Raw genomic sequence first — 19,541 nt, 5'->3', positions numbered from 1 at the left:
TCCTTGATTCAGGAAGGAGCTTATGCGGTAGAAGGGACAGGTCTTCAACCCAGGATTACCTTTCACACCTTCTCCTCTTCCTATTCCTCTTCAACAGGTTCACATGGATGCCTCAGATGACACATAGGGAGCTTGCACAGGGTCACACTGAGTGCAGGGGAAATGTTAGTCCCATTTCCTGAAAGAACACATCAACCTGAAAGAAACCAGGGCTCTTCTGCCAGCGCTACAGATTTTCATCCACCTTTGGAGACCAGGACCACTCCAAGTGTAAACAGACACCACCGCTGTCATGTGGTGCATAAACTAACAGGGAGACACCAGGTCTTACCAGTTTTACAGGTTAGCAGAGCAGGCTTGGAATTTGGTAGCATAAATGAACCTGACGTTCATAGCCATATACATCCTAAACAGACTGCTTAAGTTGCTCCCTGGAAGACCCCACAAGTGAACCTTGAACAGAGAGGTCTTCCACAACATTACACTGTAGTGTGGCAGTCCTCAAACAAACCTGTTTGCTTCACCAAGTGATCTTCAGCTCCCCTAGTTCTGCAGAAGGGACCCTTGTTCCACAACCTGGAGGACATATGCCTTCTCTCCTGTCTCTCCTTACAAAAATGCTTCTCAAAGCACAAAAAGAGACACCCAAACTCCTCTTACTGGCTCCATTCTGGCCAAGGCAACACTGGTTCCCCTTGTTGTTTCACCTAGCAAAAGGAAATTACAGGAGGATTCCTCTGCAGCTGGATTTGATAACTCCATAAAAACAATTGCTGCTGCACCCAGATTTTACATCCCTCAGCCTAACCCTGTGGATGATATGATTTTAATCCCTCAAAGACTCTTCTCTGAAGAGGTGGAACAAATCCTACAGATTAAAGAACTATTTCCAGAAAATCTTACATGGCTAAGTAGAAAAGGTTTTCATTCTGGAGCTGCAAACATAGGCAGGATCTATTCTTAGCACAATTTCCTATGGTACTGCAATACCTCTATGAGCTTCTTTAATCAGCCTTAGCCTAATGATCCATAAAAGCTCTTTTGTCTGTTATCAATACCTGCTTCTCTCTTAGCCCTCTACTTATGGCTAGACTGGAGGTCAAGCTTCTCCTCCAGGGAGTTCTGGATATTAACCCCCAAGGAAAACCATCTGTCAGCCTTGGGATCATAATTTTGTGCTAGAAAATCTTACTGTGCCTCTCTTTGAACCAGTTTCTTCTGCTTCTTTGAAATTCTGTCCTTAGAAAACCATCCTCCTCTTTGCCTCCACCTCTGCCAGGAGGGTTTCTGAGCTACAAGCTGTTATAGCCATTCCCCCTTTTCTCATTTTTCACAGAGACGGGGGTGACTGTCAGGACTGACCAATCCTTCTTGCTTAAGGTAGTGAACAAGCTGTCTCTTAATCAGGCCATTCATCTTCCCACCTTCTTTCCCAAGCCCCAAAACAGGGAAGAAATGATCTTACACTCTGTAGACATACACGGGCAGCTCAGATTTTACCTGGACAAAACTAAATCCTTCAGAAAGACTGACCAGCTGATTGTATCATTTATGACCCTAAAGCTCGGACAGAGAGTTTCCAAACAAAAATGTTGCAGCCTCGATTTCAAATGCTGTTACTGTCTGCTACTTACATCACTGTAAGACCTTATCTTACTGGGCTAAAACACATCTCACTAGGGTAGTCACTGTGGGTCTATCTTGGAGGCAGCCACTTGGTCCTCTATATGTACCTTTAACAAACACTGCAAAATTGATGTTTTGTCCGGGTCCAGGACAGTGTCCAGACTGCTGGACAATTTTTCTCAATAGTGAATCACCCTTCTTTCCTCCTTTAGCTCTGTGAATCACTCATATATCAGGAATATTGTAACATTGATTTCATTCGAGACATAGTACAGTTGTATAAGAACTTGCCATAACAGTAGATGTACTGCTGATCACTGTTGCAGTACTCCATCCACCCTCCATTACCTCTTCTCTTACTCGCTTCCATCTTCAGTTGTCTCTCTCTTGTGCTGTAGCCTTTGCTCTCCTATGTAAGTATGGGGGGAGTTTTTTTTTTTTTTAATACTAATTGTAGCTACACCCCCTCCTAGCTGACTAGTGTTCTCTCTCAGTAGTTTTCAGACCACTGGTTGAAGATGGTCCATCTTTATACTCCACTGTATACAGGCTGACATCATGCATCAGATGTAAAGCAAAGGGAAGGTAAAGCTTTGATACCTTGCCAGGTGTCATCATTGATGACTACAGCAGTGATAAATAGGACATCTATTGTTAGGGTAAGTTCTTGCACAACGGTACTTTCTTTTCCTCAAACCTCTACCTCTTCTACTTAATAGCTTTGTTAATTATCTCATAAGTCAGCAATACTGCAACAGTGATCTTTTGCTGAACATAGTACAGTTATGCAAAAACTTGCTGTAACAGTCGATGCTTGAATAAGTCTATGTTGCAGTGTAAGCACGTTCCTTGCTTCCTTCCTTTCATTTCTCTCTCTCTGTGTCCATGACCAAGATAGATCTCCTGTAGTATTGCATGCTCTCTTTGTATCTTATCTGGGTCCGAGTTAATCCTCAAGCTCTAGCCTTAGCCCTTTTTCCCCATGGCAAGAAACCTCTGAGGGATTTTCAGTTCTGTACATCCCTTAAGTACCAGCACATAGACTTGTTTATAGGTCATGGGTCAGATGGATGGTATGAGAAGAAGGTGCCCAATCCTTTGTAGACTGGTAGGATATACAGTATCCTTGGTAGGATACACCTCATAAGTCAGCAGTACCAAAACACTGATGTATTCAAGCATCTGTTGTTATGGTATGTTCTTACACAACTGTATGTTTTGCATTCATAAACAGCTGACAGCATGCAACTGTGCCTCTTTTATTTTTGTGTATTTTTTATGTCTGTGTCTGTTCACCTTTCGCAGCAACAATCTTCAGCAAGTTCATGTAATTTTTAATCCATATCTGTTTACAAAGTACAAAATATTAATTGTTACAAAGTTCATAAATATAGTTAAGTACATTTTATGTTTTGTAAAACGAGTTGTTTTTTAGAATATTGTTTACTTATGAATGCTTTCATTACAGCTTGATTGACATCAATGTTTTTATTCCTTCAACAGGTGCATTTGCAAAAGTGAAAGAAAGCCAGCGAATGAGTGATGAGGGGAAAATGGATCAGGATGAGACTGATGGAATTCGCAGACGATGCCGTGTTGTTGGCTTTGCCCTTCAAGCAGAAATGAACCACTTCCATGAGCGTCGGATTGCAGACTTTAAGAACATGATGCAGTCATACCTGAAACAGCAGATTGTCTTCTATCAGCGAGTGAGCCAACAGTTGGAGCGCACACTACGCATGTATGACAATTTGTAACTGAAATTTTGTCTGGTTGTTGTCTTGGACTATAAAAACATGAGTTGAGACCAAACCGACCTTTCCATATTTGGAAACAGTCAAAGCCATCTCTTGGGAATTTGGTCCCCAAGTGGAGATCTTTTTACTGAGATATCAGACTTCCTTTTTAGTGGGACTCATCTTACCTCTTTTTGTTTCTGGTTGGACTGTCACTGTCATCCTCTCAAATTATCAAGGGAATCCTTTACTTAAGGACACTAGTTTCTGTTTTTTTTTTTTTTAAACGGTTAAGAGAAATGTCATATGAGTCACCTGTCTTTAGTATATTCAAACAAGTTTACTTGTGGAATAGCAAGGAATTGTACTAATTCTTAATTAAAAAAAAAATAAACAACAATGACAGTCTTGATGGGCCCTGTGAAGGAAAGGGTTCCACATACATTTTTCACCATCTGAGCTATGGCAGTAATTTCCATTGCACTCCACTGGTGTTATAGATTGAGGAATGTACGCATCCAGGTTTGTGTGTTTTCAGGTCAGATGATATAGGCATGAACAAGAAGTCTTTGTGAACTTGTTTGGTAAAAAGAATGTTATACCCTAATCTTATACAGAAATGTAGGGGTCCCCGTGGGAAAAGGTTTGGGGTTAAATAGAAACTGTTGCACCTGAAACCATCCAACGTTATGATCATTTTTAGATGCCATTACCCATAATTCTGCTGCTCTTTATGTTTTTTACATTGTTTAGGTTTTATGTTTGTTTACATTTTTTTTCTCACGAGTAAATCACACTCCTTTGCATATCTGAGATATAATGATTATTTCCACAGTATCACATGTGTCTGATCAGCATTAGAGAAGGTTTTAAATTAGGAACTTTATGGTGTTTACTTGTAACTGTGGCATTAATGATCTCTTAATGTTTAAGTAAAACTACTGTAAATGAAGATTTCTTGTTTTGGTAGAACTGTAACCTTCTAGTGCCTTTGCACTTTGATCTTTTCTTCTGTTTTGCCTCTATGATGATTGCTTGACGCCTAGAATGTTTACTGAAATGGTTCTCTAACAAGCTTTAGCATGTAGACCTGGCTTTTGACCTGAACAGTCTGTCTACCTGCATATTTGTTAATTCAGCAAATGACATATATAGGTCAGAGCTCTCAGCCAACTCCAACAGATTTGCACCTGTAGGATCTTAACCTAGTTAGACAAATGAATAAATGCATAAAATATTACTTTATGAATGGTTTCTATGCACTATTGCATTCACTGATGTAAATGAGAATTGCTGCTTAATATGGAGGCTCACCCAGTTAGAACTGTAGCTTTTCCTTGTGTTAGATGGTACAGCAGAAGGTAAAGCAATTCCTTCAGAATGTATGTGTTATTCACTACATCAGAGGATATGAGCATCAGACTTTCTTCTCCAGATGGGCATATTTAAATGATTTTGGGGGCATTGCTAGATTCTAAAGCAGTGTGCAATCAAATGGTTTTTAGTTTCCCCCAGATCAAGGTTTCTTAACATGTAAACTAGGACTGTAAGTAATTGTCATTACTTTCCTGAGAATAACTTTTGCAGAGGTAATGGGCTACAAGAACCAAAAATAATAATAATATAAAAAAGGTGAGCGCTAAAGAGTTGTAGGAATTAAAATAATTTAGAAACCTTTTATAAATATAACATTTCAACAGCTACAGTGTTATATTTTACTTTTATTTTTTTATTTCTTACACAGACTATATGTTGAATACAATGTGGTTCACTCTTCATTTCCTACTGTACCTATCCACCAGTGCATTACAACTCCATTAACCTTCAAGACTGTTGTCAATATAGCAGTTTCACAAACAAATTCTCAAGCCAGCACTAAAGTGCAAGAGCAGATTACAGTGATGTAGGCAGATGAACTGGGCATTTTGCCTGCTGCTGTGTTTTTTACTGCGAAAATGTGGAAATTCATGTAGGTAGTATGTTTTCATGCAAATATTCCATATGTTAACTGGGGTTACTAAGTTACAGAAATAGTTTTTTAGACTGAAATTGAAGCATAGGTGTTACTGAAGTTTTATTTGTATGTACATATATCGCTTCACAGCAAGAGGTTCCCTGGTTTGATTCTCGGCTGTGGTGCCTTCTGTGCAGAGTCTGCATGTCCTCCCTGTGTTCACATGGGTTTCCTCTGGGTGCTCCTGTTTCCTCCCACATTCCAAACACATGCAATAGGTGGACTGGACACTTTAAATTGGCCATAGATGTGTGTGTGTGTGTTGTGGAAGAATTACTATGGCAGGGCTAGCCACGTGGCAGTGTAAACCTTGGCTGTAGATGATTGTCACTATTGAATTGACACCCTGACTCCATGTGTAAAAATGTGAAAAAGGGATTGTGGATGGATGGAGATATATATGTGTGTGTGTGTGTGTGTGTGTGTGTGTGTGTGTGTGTGTGTGTGTGTGTGTGTGTGTGTGTGTGTGCCTGTATATTATATATATATTTTTTATAAAAAAATATATAAATATATATAAACATCCACAGATGGCTCAAAAGCAGCCACAATTTAAAAGTTGCACACAAAAAATTAATAAAAAAAAGACTTAGTAAAGCAACAAAATGATGTAATAAACAGTACAGTAAGTGCTCACTTGAATTGACTTCATCAGAAAAAATATATATGAAAATTTAGGGAGTGAGGCGTTAGGTCATTGAAATCATTACTGAGAAGAAACTGTAAGCATCCATTATACAACCCCCCGGGAAGACATGAAGAACATCAGATGGATGATCTGATTTGTAGGTTTTGCATTGTGAATTCCATGTAGCTAATGGCATCATATAGAAATGATGAACTACAAAAATAAGGCAATTTTACATTTGACTGTCAAGTTACAATTATATCGGGTAGTATCTTTTTCGTTTAAAAGTTATTTACAACTATTTTAAATTGATCTTGCTGTATTTTTGTCATTACTTTTCATACGGCATATTTTTTTCATAACAGACTTGTTTTTTGTGCTTTAAACTAGTCATCATTGAAGTGGGATTTATGATTGGTTAAATCATTGCCAGGTAAGTTCTGTAAGGTGATTTATACCCTTATCTCAAAAGCCTTTGACATGGTCAACCACTAGCTACTTTTAAATATACTTAAGTCCTTCTCACTTGTTACACAGGCATTACAGTGGTTCAAATCCTACTTAGATAATAGGCAACAGGCAGTGCTTTGGGATAATAATCTATCTATCCACCTTCCTGTTACCCTTGGTGTACCTCAAGGTTCTATATTGGGCCCGCTTCTATTCTCAATTTTTATCAACGATCTAAATGTAAACATCCCTCAAGCTACCTGCATACAATATGCAGACAATTCCACATTAATATGCTCCGCTACTGTTTCTTCTGAACTGCAGTCCCTAACCCAAAATGTCTTTGAAATAGTAGAAAAATGGTTCTTACAATGCTGCCTCCTCCTTAACCCCAAAAAGACAAAATTATTGCTCTTCACTCTGACACAAAAGTCCACACCAATTGACTTCACTATCAAGTCTAATAATGGCACTGTCATATCTCCTGACACAACCACCAAACTCTTAGGAGTAATAACAGATCACAACCTTAACTTTGATACTCACGTCAACACTACAATAAAATCAGTTAACAGAAAACTAAGCTCCCTTTATAAGATTAAACCCTTCCTTACTCCTGTAGCTAGAACTACTATTGCCCACACCCACCTCATCTCTCCTCTCCTCTATGCTTCACCTGTTTACACTAATCTATCTAAAAACAACCTCAACAAACTGGCAACCGCCTACAATAACATTGCCAGATTTGCCACTGGCTCCCCATTTAGAACCCACCACTGTCATAATCTAAAACAACTAGGTTGGCTGGAGCTGCATTATCAGCTTCAATTTCCCCAACTTATTATCGCCCATAAGACCCTTTATCATCCTAGCAATACACCAATACTCATGAGTCTAATCACCCCATATAAAAATCTTACAACCCAATGCTCAGCAAATAAACTACTGGTATCCATACATATACCCAACAATAAAGCAGGGGATTCACTGTTCTCTAACACTGTGGGAAAAACCTGGAACCTACTTCCCTGTGAACTCACATCTCTTTCTTCAACTGCACTATTCAAAAAGAAACTCAAATTTTACCTTACAACTCACTGGCTATGCCCATGTACTAACCCAGACTAAGAATCCCATTCCTGTTATGTTATGATGTTTCACTGTTGCAGTCATTACATTTGGGTAATCTGCTTGCAGGTTGCCCTCAATCGGCCTGATTAACAAAGTCTTGGGTCCTGCGTTGGTTGCTATCCCTTCTTCCATGACATCAGGTCGTCAGGGGTATAAAACATGCAGCCGACGCCATTACATCAGTCTTTCTTGCTGTGCGGTGCCCAAAGTAGAAGCAGTTCGCAAGTGCTGGTCGGCAGACTCCTGCAATTTTCATTTTCAAGTTTCAGAACTGAAGTCTTCGACTAAAAGCTAAGTACCCCGTTGGGAAAACTTTTTCTTGCTCCTTACCAATGTCGGTAAAAGTTAACAATTGCATTACTTGTGGAAAGCAAATACCTCATAAAGATTTTCATTCGTACTGTATTCCTTGCCTAGACCCTGACCACGATGTACCTTGCTGTCGGTTTTGTGCTTTATTTAATCAACGCACTATTCATTGTTGGTATATTTTTGCCTCTAAATGTTTTGGTTCTCGGTTTAATTATCCAGAAATGTCATCGGTTAGCCATCCGACTACTAAGATTCGAAAAAAATGCAAAGATAAAGACAGAGACAGGCCGCAGAGGTCCAAAACAGCCGGCGATGCTTCTCCTAAGCCAGTCGCCAGTTTGCCGGTACTCAGTAAGGCGCTTTCGCGGCCCCTGATACCCTCTACTTCTGATTCGCAGGCCTCTACTGAGACCCATTCGGAGTCCGGTATGCCCCGAGATACTTCAGCTGTGGAACCCGCGGATATCTCTACCTTGGATGGGTCCAGAGCCGCTGTGCTGGCACCAGCTTCTGAGGGTGTATTCAGGCCTATGGACGTGCATATTAAATCAACACCTCCTTCATTACTAAGGCCTAAATCTCGATCAAAACAAATGATAAAATGGCTGAAGATCTAATAACTCTAATCCAGGACCACCTGTTTGGCAACAAGGCTGAAGAAGTTCTTAAAATGATGGAAGAAGCTAAGTCCCACTTCCAAGTCTGGGAATAACAAGACACACCCTATGGTAAACTGTCTCAGTGACTTCCTTCTTTTCTGACTGCCCATTTGGGGAAAGATTTGACAAATGGATTTTAAATATAGTGTCCCAAATTCAGGCAGAAAGCCAGGACAAACCAAGGATGATTTTGATTGCTCCAGACTGGCAGCGCCAACACTGGTACCCCCCTGTGCAGTGTGTCATGGTTATCTCATGGCACCTGCCTCAGACAGCTTCCCTGCTGTCTCAGCAGGAGAACCAGATTCTGCACCCTCAGCTTCCAACACGGAACCTTACAGCCTGGCTAATTACTTAAACTCTCCCTTACCATCCCTCAGCAAACCTGTGATGGATGTCATCTTTGAGGCAAGGAGGCCTAGTACTAGAAAATCTTATGCTGAAAAATGGAAAAGATTCTATGCCTGGAGCCAATCTCAATGGATGAGCACAGCAGCGCCCAATTTACCTCAGATTTTACAATACTTAACTGAGATGCTTCACAAGGGCCTGTCTTTTTCCTCCATTAAAATCCACGCCTTAGCCATTTCAGCTCATTATAACACAAACCTCCCCTCTTCTCTCATCCACTGCTCAAGCAGTACCTCAGAGGGGCCAAAAATTTGAGACCACCCTGGAGAGCTCCAACCCCAGCCTGGGACCTTAACTTTGTCTTGGAGAAACACATTCTACCTCCTTTTGAGCCAGCTGCTACTGCAGACTTTACATTTCTTTCTTGGAAAACAGCTTTCCTTTTCGCAATCACTTCAGCTAGAAGGGTATCTGAATTACAGGCCCTTATGGCAGTGGAGCCTTTCATCATCTTTCATGCAGACAGGGTGTCACTCAGAACCAATCCATCCTTCCTGCACAAGGTGGTTTCCAGTGTGGCTCTTAATCAGTCCATTCATTTAACAACCTTCTTTCCCAATCCACAGAACAAAGGGGAACAGATTCTGCATTCCTTCGATGTGCACAGACAACTTAGATTCTACTTGGACAGGACTAAACCTCAAAGAAAAATCTGAACAACTGCTGGTAGCATTTGCTGCAGGGGCAGAGGGGAAGGCTATTTCAAACCAAACCATTTCTAAATGGATAAGCCATTGCATTTATTTATGCTACAAGCACCATGGAAAACCTATCCCCCAGGGGATCAGACCTCATTCCATCAGGGCTGCATCTACTTCTACAGCCTTTCTCAGAGGTGTTCCTACCAGGGACATCCTAGAAGCTGCTACCTGGAGTTCTGTACATACTTTCATCAAGCATTATCATTTGCCAATTTTCTCTAAATCCAGAGCTGGCTTTGCCACTGCAGTCTTGCAGGGCCTTATAGCTGGCCCTAATGCTATCTAAACTCCTCCTCCCAACCATAGCTTTGGGAATCTACCCAAATGTAATGACTGCAACAGTGAAACACGAAGAACATAGAACAGTTGTGTACACTTACCATAAATGTAGATGTTCGAGTGTATGTACTGTTGCAGTCCTGGTTACCTTCCCTCCTGCCCCCTAACTTCTTTTGGCTATACATCTGCTTTCTTTTACTATGCTTAAAAGCCTTTTTGGTGTATTTGCTTTTTTGTTGGAGGTATACCTTTGTGTTTTTATGTTTATTTGCTCCCCATTAGGGGGGCACCTGACATCTGGGGCAAGAAAAACTGATGTAATGGTGTCAGCTGCATGTTTTATGCCCCCTGACGACCTGACGTCATGGAAGAAGGGACAGCAACCAACGCAGGACCCAAGACTTTGTTAATCAGGCTGACTGAGGGCAACCTGCAAGCAGATTACCCAAATGTAATGACTGCAACAGTGAATACACTCGAACATCTACATTTATGGTAAGTGTACACAACTGTACTTTATGTGCACTATATACTAATTTCTCTACTGCTACATTAAGTCCACCTCCTTCTTATACCTCTGAGTATCTGATCAGTTAAGCTAATTTAAGACTTTATAAATACCATCCTTCTTACGAACGATTATAGAATATGTTGATGTATACCCAGCTTGGACTTTATGAATGTGTCACTGCCTTCTAAATAATTTTTTTCTTCTTTTATTGTCTTGTCTTTTTTAAAATATGTTATGTCTCATTATTACGAAGTTGCTATGTAAATAACTGTATTAGTCTGAAAAGTGTACTCTATCTGAAGTTGCGACTATCTGTTTAGTAGAGCTTTTCTTCCCAGGCCTCTACTGAAAATGGACATATATCCAGTTAGACTAGCCCGGTCAACAAATGTAAAATAAATAAAAAAATAAATACATGTTGGGAAAGGAACAGGGGGAGTTCATAATTATAGAGTAAAGGAGCTGAACAAAACACTTGATAAATCAGACTGATGAAAAGCAAGAATTTTATGATTCTTTTTTTAAGTTGACAGCAACGCTTTCCTTTTCTGAAAGGTTAGACACATGCTTACTTCTATGAGCAACTTCTTAGGGAACTTAATTTCATCTGCAGATTTTGTTTCTGAAACTTAGATCAGGTCATTGTCTTCAGTTATTTGTTTGTTCTTCACTTTCTTATGTGATGGTGGATTTTGAAAATTCTTACAGGTAAATACTAGGCTATCTGTCTGCAGGTTATTACAAGTCTAGTCGATAACCAAAGGTTAGAATGAAACCCTGTACCTTGTATGTTTGAGGTAAAGACCTTAGCCATTATGCCAGTTTTTGCCCATATATCCACAAATCTACAAACAAGAGTGTACTTATTTGCCCTTGTTTAAAATTCGTTGGCAATGTGGCATTTTCTGTTTTTATGTCAACATTTATTAAAGGAATTGATTTGTTAATGATGTATCCCTTTTTTAGAGTAGATATAAGCAAACGGGATTGCATGAGGCATTCAGTCAATCAGTATTTAAGTTTTTAATTCCCAAGTGCTGTACACATTTAAAACAAATAAAAATGCTTAGACAAAACTTTAGTGCTGCACACAAAAATTAATGAATAGCAAAATAAAGAAATATAGTTGTCCCGGTCCACTTCAATAAACACATCACACCGAATTACATTTGACGACCTTTATTAAACTTCCGTAACATAACTTTGATAACCAATATTTAATTACAGATGAACATAGTATTGTTGATTTTAATCACTGCATAAACATCCATGTAATGTCAATCAGGACAGTGTGACCTTATACATCCTGACCCCTCACTTTACTTATGAAACAGCGTCCAACAACTCACGTCCAACCAATTAAGTCAGGACAGTGTGACCGTACTCATCCTGACCCAGTAAGCAGCATCCATACCACTACTCACTTACTTCTGAAGCAGCGTCCAACAACTCACTTCATGTATCCTTTTTTAAATTACACATCCAACCAATTAAGTTAGGACAGTGTGACCGTACTCATCCTGACCCAGTAAGCAGCATCCATACCACTACTCACTTACTTCTGAAGCAGTGTCCAACAACTCACTTCATATACCATTTATTGAATTATGCCTCCAACCAAATAAGTAGTGTCCTTACCTCCATTTGCTTATTTATCAAGCAGCCTCCAACTGCTCACTTTCCTCTCTCCACTTATTGAAATGAACCTCCAAACACCAGAGGGGGAACAGAAGAGGACAGGCCTGTCCCTCTTCCCCACCCTGCCCGAACTAATAAAATACCCCACAATCCCCACCAATCCACCAAAAAAAGGGAAAGTGGGTGGGTAGCAAGTCCACGACAAAATGTGATTCCTTACCCAGCTACACTTGCCTAAACCCCTTAATCCCCTCCCTACCCATATCTCATTTCCTCCCCATCATCCCTCCTTCCATTTAACCCTTTCATCCCCCTCACCCTCTTAAATCCCACTAATATGTTTATCTAACCTCCGTCTGAAGATGTTCCTGGACAAATTGATTTGTAGCCAAACTTCATTTCTGAATAAATTTTGTACTAATTTTAAGCAACTTTAAATAAAGCAGTTCAGATACATTACGGTGACCAATAGCATTTTCAAACAAAAGTGAAGTGAATATAATTAAATAACAGTATTAAACAGTAAAAGTACACATTTTCTTTAACTGACAAGAAGAAAAATAAAGTAAATGATTTTGTGATAGTTCGTAATCACCATAGGCACATATTTGTAAAGAACATGTTTAAGAAGCTCTTGTTGATTATCACTAAAATAAGCCAAAATAAAGATAAGTGATGCATTATAATAAACTAGAAATAAAATGTCCGGAGCTGTGAGGAAATTCAGATCCAGGTGATAGAAACCCTGTTCATACCCATGTAACCATGTAAACTGCATTCAATCTCAAATGTCTGTATGTTCTAGCAGTAGATGATTGCATAGCTATCACTCAAAACGCAGTGGAGTTAGCAAATCAACCCTAGGTACAAGAATGAACATAAAGGTGAAATTCATATGGCTGAGTATTACATTCCATCCATGAGATACAAAGCACCACCTCACTTAGGTTCATAGGCAAGTACTAGGCTAGCTGCCGTTGTGGGTGATTTTGAACATAGCCAATGTCCCATTTAGTATACATCGGTCTTACCCATACCATCGTCGATATTTATATATTATCCAAACTGAGTTCATACTATAGATAATTTGAGGGGACCCATGCATGGGATAAAGCATTTAGGTGCTGCCTCTGTCCATTAGTAGTACAGCGAGCAACCCTGTGATAAATGTTCTGTTTCCCAGCTTGAATATGGCGATGGATGAATTTTGTTTTGTGTGGATTGGGAGTCTGTTCCACAACAGCAGTATCCTCTACAAGATATACCTGTCCCTCCAATCTGTTCTGTTGATGTTGCAGAAAATATTTAAATCCCTAGACTAAGTATTTCTGATGCCATTTAGCTTGCTGATGTGCAGTAAATCCATCAGTAATGGGTTGGAGGATGCCTTGTATGCCAGACACAGGTAATCTCTTAGCATTCTGTAGGATACAGAGTATAATGACAGGGCTTTGAGTCGATCCATATAGGACATGTTGCTTAGGCCTTATATCCTTTTAGTAAGTAATCTCTATGGGTATTCCAGCTGTTGCATGTATCTGGACAGATACATATCAAAGAGGATATTATATTAATTGATTGGCCTAATGAGGGCTAAGTAAAGGGGTACAATGACATCCCTAGATCTAGACACAATCCCCTTATTTATAAGTTGTGCAACACAGAAGGATGTTTGTATTTTTTGGCATTTTGTTGCAATCCATGATTTTGGCAGCGGTTATTTGGGACAAACATTCCTGCAGGATGGCAACATTATTTGGGGATTCAGTGACTGCTTCTAGCTTGCAATCATCTGCAAACTTAGTCCACCAGAGCCCTTTGGTATTGGCTTTTACTTCAGAAAAGTAGATATCAAACAGGAGAGGTCCAAGCACATTATCTTGGGTGACTCCACTGGTGACTGATGTCTTAATGGAGGTAAATCCCCCTATTGTGATTATCTGTGTCATATCTGTGAGCCATTTGTCAATATAGTGGGTGACCTTGGGGTTTATTCCCAGTTTATTTAGATTTTCTACCATGCCTGAGGGGGAGTTGTATGAAAAGCTTTGAAACTTCAAAGAGTGCAGTCAGTGATGCCAGAACCATCAAATGCAGAACAGATGGTCATGTCTCATGTCCACTTATGTAGTAGTTAGCAGTAGTATCAAGTATGCGATTAGAGAAAAACCCAAGTATACAAATGTCAAAGCACAACTGTTTATGGCTTTGACCTAAAAAATACTTCTACTCAGATTTTAAGCCATGCATGCATGTTGAAAAAATATTGAATTAGAAATAAACATGACGTTTTACTTATTAATAAAATTAATATTAATAAAATTACTGTTACAATTATAATAATTAAAATATTTGTACAAATCTGCAGACAGTAGGCACAATAATCTGTCATCCATTTGCTACTGTTTTAAACATCCATTTTGCCCCAATGATTGCATTTTTATAATTTTTAAATGTTATATTTAATGTGGTAATTATGATTTAGGTTGCAAACATCAGTCACTTTGATTAACAAGGACACTGTTCACCAGGCAGTTGACTTTCCCAGCTGGAATACTGGGTGAAGTTCAGCTTGTTGAGGACTAATTCTTTGATTTGCACTTTACAGAGCCATTACTACAAATGTGTTGTTTTCTAAAAGGAAATGGTATTAAGGGATGAATTACTACAAATATGTTGTTTCCCAAAAGGAAATGGTATTAAGGGATGAATTACTACAAATGCATTGTTTCCCCAAAGGAAATGGTATTAAGGGATGAAATTTCAGAGATATGTATTTTGCTTCCTTTAAGATGCAGTAGTCATGGAACTCATTTTTAAAACTGGTGGAGACATGTTTCCTTTAGAATCCAAATTTTGATGTTTTCCTTTCAGGAAGCAGTACTTCTAAGGAAGTGGATTTGATTAGTCTTATCTGTCATTCTTCGATAACGTGACTCATCCTGTTTCTGCTTTGTAGGCTATTTGAAAACTGATTTTGCCAAATTATTGCATTGGTTCTGAATACTTGTCATTGGACCTTTTTATGATCAAAAGACTTAATGTTGTAATTAACAACACAAACACTTTAAATAAAATTGAGCAGTATACAAAAAGTAAAATCAGTGCATCCATATGGATCTATATTATAAACACAAAAGCCCAGAATAGCAAGTACATCTACATCGACACGTAAAACTCGATGTACAAAAAGAGTGAAATACGTACTCAGCGAAAATGAAAATGCCGAACGTATTTGCTTGGCCAGCAGGGTGATCGTGGGGATGAGGAAATGTATCCTTTTCCCCACTGTAGTGCAGTCTCGGGGTTGGTGTATTTAAGTAGGGGGGTGTGGGGCACAGGGGTGCTTGTCCCCCTGCAAAAGTGTTTTAATTTAATTTTATTTAGTTAGTTTTAGCTTATCTGCATGGTGTTGTTGGTTGATTATGTATTTCACTGTTTTTGTACATAGACATTTATGTGTTGATGTAGTTGTATTCGCTGTTTACAGCTTTTGCCTTTATAATATAGACCCCATCCATATTACTGGGTTGCATGATATTTGTTGAGTTCCACTTTATTTTGCCAAATGTTACAGTTTCTGAAAAATTCAGCATCAGGAAAATAGTTCTTTTACCCATTATGTGATGACTTTAGTTAGTGGTGTTAGTAAGAGGGAGCTTTAGGGGGCTTTCTTCCTTTCTCCCAGAAAAGAATATGTATTTTTTCTCTTCTGTATTTTTGTTCAGCATAGTACTATTTCAGGTAATTCTGTTTGACAAAGTGGTATTCGTTGAAGTTTGTTGAGTAAGTTTGCCCCAAACCACATTATTTATGCTGTTTGCTGAAGCAGCTCTGAAAGCTCCAACACCACACCTCCATAAGAAAAAAATTTCAAGTAAGTCATGGAAACAAAGTGTTCAGTCGTTTTCAGTTTAAGTATTTATTATCTATGATAGGTCTGAGTATTGATGCATATGTGTGTAAACACCCCACAATGCACACGTGCACAACCTTTATATAATAGTCATACATTTATTAAAACAAGAAAGACAGTATTTTTGTAATTGTATGCCAAAACAAAACAAAGCAGTTAAGTAACTATTTTATCACTTATAAGTATGCATTAAAATACTGAGGAATTTGGATAAAAAACGTTAAAACAGAAGCATGTGCAAACAGTACAAGTAAAATGGAACAACATTTGAGGACATTTTGTCACGATAGGCACAGAAGTAGTAATAAGCTGTGATATTTTGATATCCAGTGATTTTTAGATGAGTCTGCCTTTCATAAGGTGTAGAGGCCATATTTGCCAGGGTTCCATCTTAATGGGCACTGATTTAGGTAGCTACGTGCAGTGTTAAATCAGGAAGTACATTTCCTCTCATCTGTCTCACAGGGAAGTAAATACTTTGCAAGGTCCAGACAAGCAGAGGCTTTATATGACTCCTTTGGGTCCTAGCTAAGATATGTCAAGTAATCTGTACAGTTTCCCTTTTGTTTAATAATTCATCAGTGCTTCACGTTTATGTCACTTTGTTACTATAATTTATATATAGCTAATAGCCAGTAAGGGAAATCAGTGTACTTTTTTTTTCAGAATTAAAGTTGTACTATCAACATCTACAGTATATGAATTTCAGAGTCTGGCTATTTTGCTGCAAAATAGAACATAGAAACTGCTAACTATAGCAGTCAAGATGCAGGTTGTGTAAGGATCTAGACTTTCTGCCTTATGACTTGCTTTTTTGTACCAGCTGACCAAGAATGTTACAAAGGGTCCTGAAGATTTTCTGCCACTAGCACTTTATGGTGAATAGAAGCAGAATTAACGATCTCTCTTATCGCTATAACTTGTGATCTTTGGTGGTATCATCTTTCTGAGATTAAAGACAGTTTTCCCTTCTGAATTTTTTCCGACCCTCTCTGCATTGTTTCTCTGCTTGTGGTGTATATAACAATACCAAAGGCTCAAGTATGTTGGAGGTGAGGCTAGCCCTTTATTTTAGATGTTTATAAAATATATTCATTTATTTATTTATTTATTTTTTATTATGGTCTTCACTGGCCTATCTGCATCGTATATTTACACTAGAGGTGGCTCATTCGGATAAACACAGCAACATTACTTTTCAGAATGATGCCTACTTGGTCAGCCTTTGGACTCTGGCCACTGAATAGACAACGTTGATTACAGCTTTAATCTTTAGGGTTGTATACTGTTTGACTCACTAGAGCATGCCATATGAAGGGTCACTATGACGCTAATTAAGTCACCTATAAGGGCTTCATGATGTAAAGCTGATGTATTTGTGATTGTGAAAAATGCAATCACAAAAATGTGATACATCAGTGAAATGTACTGAGTATCAAAAATTGCTCTACCACTTCAAAAGTGTCTTTGCAGGGGTGCTGCCTGACAAGTAAGTGTACTAATTTTGTGATCAGTGTGTCTTGGAGTAGGACAGTTCACAGAGATGTGGTGATCTTAACCTTAATGTGCTATCAAAGCTAACTGCATGTTTGTGATCTTACTTGGAGTGCTCCTCACAAGTGTGTGAGAGGTATACACTTATGAGAGGCACACACAAGTGTGTGCCATTATAAGTGTGTCAGAGATTTTGCTTGGATCGTGCCTGTAATGCACTCCCTGAGCATTTGGAGAATGACTGATGTCATTGTCTAACTTTTTGTGCACAGTTTGATACCTTCAGATACCCAAATCCCCAAGGTACAGTGGTCGACTCTGTTTCCACTGATAATTACCAGAGGGTTAGGCATTCACCCCCTCTCCATTTAAAACAATCCTGTCTTTAATAGGCTTAAGACTTCCTTTCCCATCTATCAACAACACTTATTTAGAGACTGAGTATGAACCCTGGTCATCAGCATTGTGGGCATATGCTTTGCCTTTACTGTAAGGAGAGCTATCACTGATCTCTATGTTTGCAGTATTGTTCGTCTCATGATAGATCTAAATTTGCTTAGTTATTTTCTTATTAGATTGTTGCTTGAAGAAAGATGGTGAGCTGTACCTTTTTCATTGTGAAAGACACTTTGCAGTGAGCGTAATACTTGAATGTTTCCTTCTATGATGTGCTATACATTTTTCTAGAAATCTAAAGCTTCCATCCTCAGGGTGGCATGACCATTTTAGTCTGTATATGGAATTAGTGGGCCAGTGCTAATGGGTCTCCGTGCTCCAGAAATCCACAGTTCTTACTGACTGTTCACACAGTTAATATCAGGAGCATGAAGATTGTCTGCTATTAGATTCAGGAAACACGATTCTTTACATACATTTTGGCAGATGTTTTAGATAAATTTACCCCAGCAGCTTCAGAATATATTGTATATACATCATGTATTATATATTATTTAAAAAATGTGAGGGTCTCCCCAGTTTGGATGGTTAGGACCCCACAGATATTGTTGGTTGCCAAGCAAATTTGTAAATAATTTTTCAATGACTTTGATTAAATTGCAGTACACATATTCAAATTATTTCTAACATGCATAGTTGGGAGAGTTCCTTTGTTTGATGCTTGAAGGCATGGTGCTTTCAGTTGTGCCTGCAGTCACCCAAGTACAAATCAGAAGTAGTAAGGTGTCACATCTGGGACTGGATCCTGGTCTTAATGGTTGTCATCACTGCCAGCATTTCAATTTGATAAGTAGCCTGCAGTAAGAGAAACTTAATACTTTCTTCAGCATCTAGAGCGTAGCATTGATGGGGAGGGGGGGGGGGGTCTGCACAATAATGGACTAAATTACTTGTCCAATGATACCAGGCAGGTCCAGAACTTAGGAAACCAAGCATTGCTGTTCTTCAGAGTGCATTGTGCATATGATGACGTCTTTGGTTTGTCTACAGCATTATTTTGTATTGAATGATTATCACCCCACTTCTTGCTGGTGTATCGGCAACAGAACAAGAAGTTCCCTGGAACACCCTCTCTTGGGGGCTACAGTGCAGCTTCATCTTCTCAGAGGTAGGCTGACTCCCATGAATCATGCAAGAAACAGGCCTTTGCATCTACAGGATGTATTTCTGATCTGAGCTTCAGCTCAGTGTATTACCTTTCTTCACCTCCACTAGAGAGGTTGGTCACCATGGGTAAGTGTTGTGTCTTGTGTTTCTCACAGGCCCTCCTTTCCTGATATTGCCTTGTCTGATTCACTGCTACCAAAGCATTTTATAAAGAATGTCTGGGTTTGAGATCCGTCTCAAAGGATTTGTTCTTTAGAGGAACCAAGTGAGACATCTAAACCATTGCTTTTAGTGGAATATGGTATCTTTCCAGAAAAGCCTGCTTGAAGAAGGTGTTTTTACTTCCGCTGTATATATATATATATATATATATATATATATATATATATATATATATATATGTATACACACACACACACACACACACACACACACATACTGAGAGACAGAGAGATAGATAGATAGATAGATA

The 19,541-nt window shown here is 38.9% G+C and overlaps 1 protein-coding gene across 3 annotated transcripts in view; it reads left to right on the top strand.

Moving 5' to 3' along the window:
* Window positions 1-4,607, top strand: part of SNX33 (sorting nexin 33) — a 511,273-nt gene extending 506,666 nt beyond the window's left edge. For all 3 annotated transcript variants that reach the window (XM_044077231.1, XM_044077232.1, XM_044077233.1), the window contains exon 3: window positions 3,130-4,607. In XM_044077231.1, the coding sequence (XP_043933166.1) occupies window positions 3,130-3,383 (254 nt within the window). In that variant the 3' untranslated portion in view covers window positions 3,384-4,607. The remainder of the gene's footprint in view (window positions 1-3,129) is intronic.
* The last annotated feature ends 14,934 nt before the right edge of the window (window positions 4,608-19,541 follow it).

This window comes from Protopterus annectens, chromosome 7.part0, assembly GCF_019279795.1.
Source record: "Protopterus annectens isolate FY-2018-M chromosome 7.part0, PAN1.0, whole genome shotgun sequence".
Taxonomy (NCBI): domain Eukaryota; kingdom Metazoa; phylum Chordata; order Ceratodontiformes; family Protopteridae; genus Protopterus; species Protopterus annectens.
The sequence above is the reverse complement of the archived record's forward strand: the minus strand, read 5'-3'. Positions and strand labels throughout refer to the sequence as shown.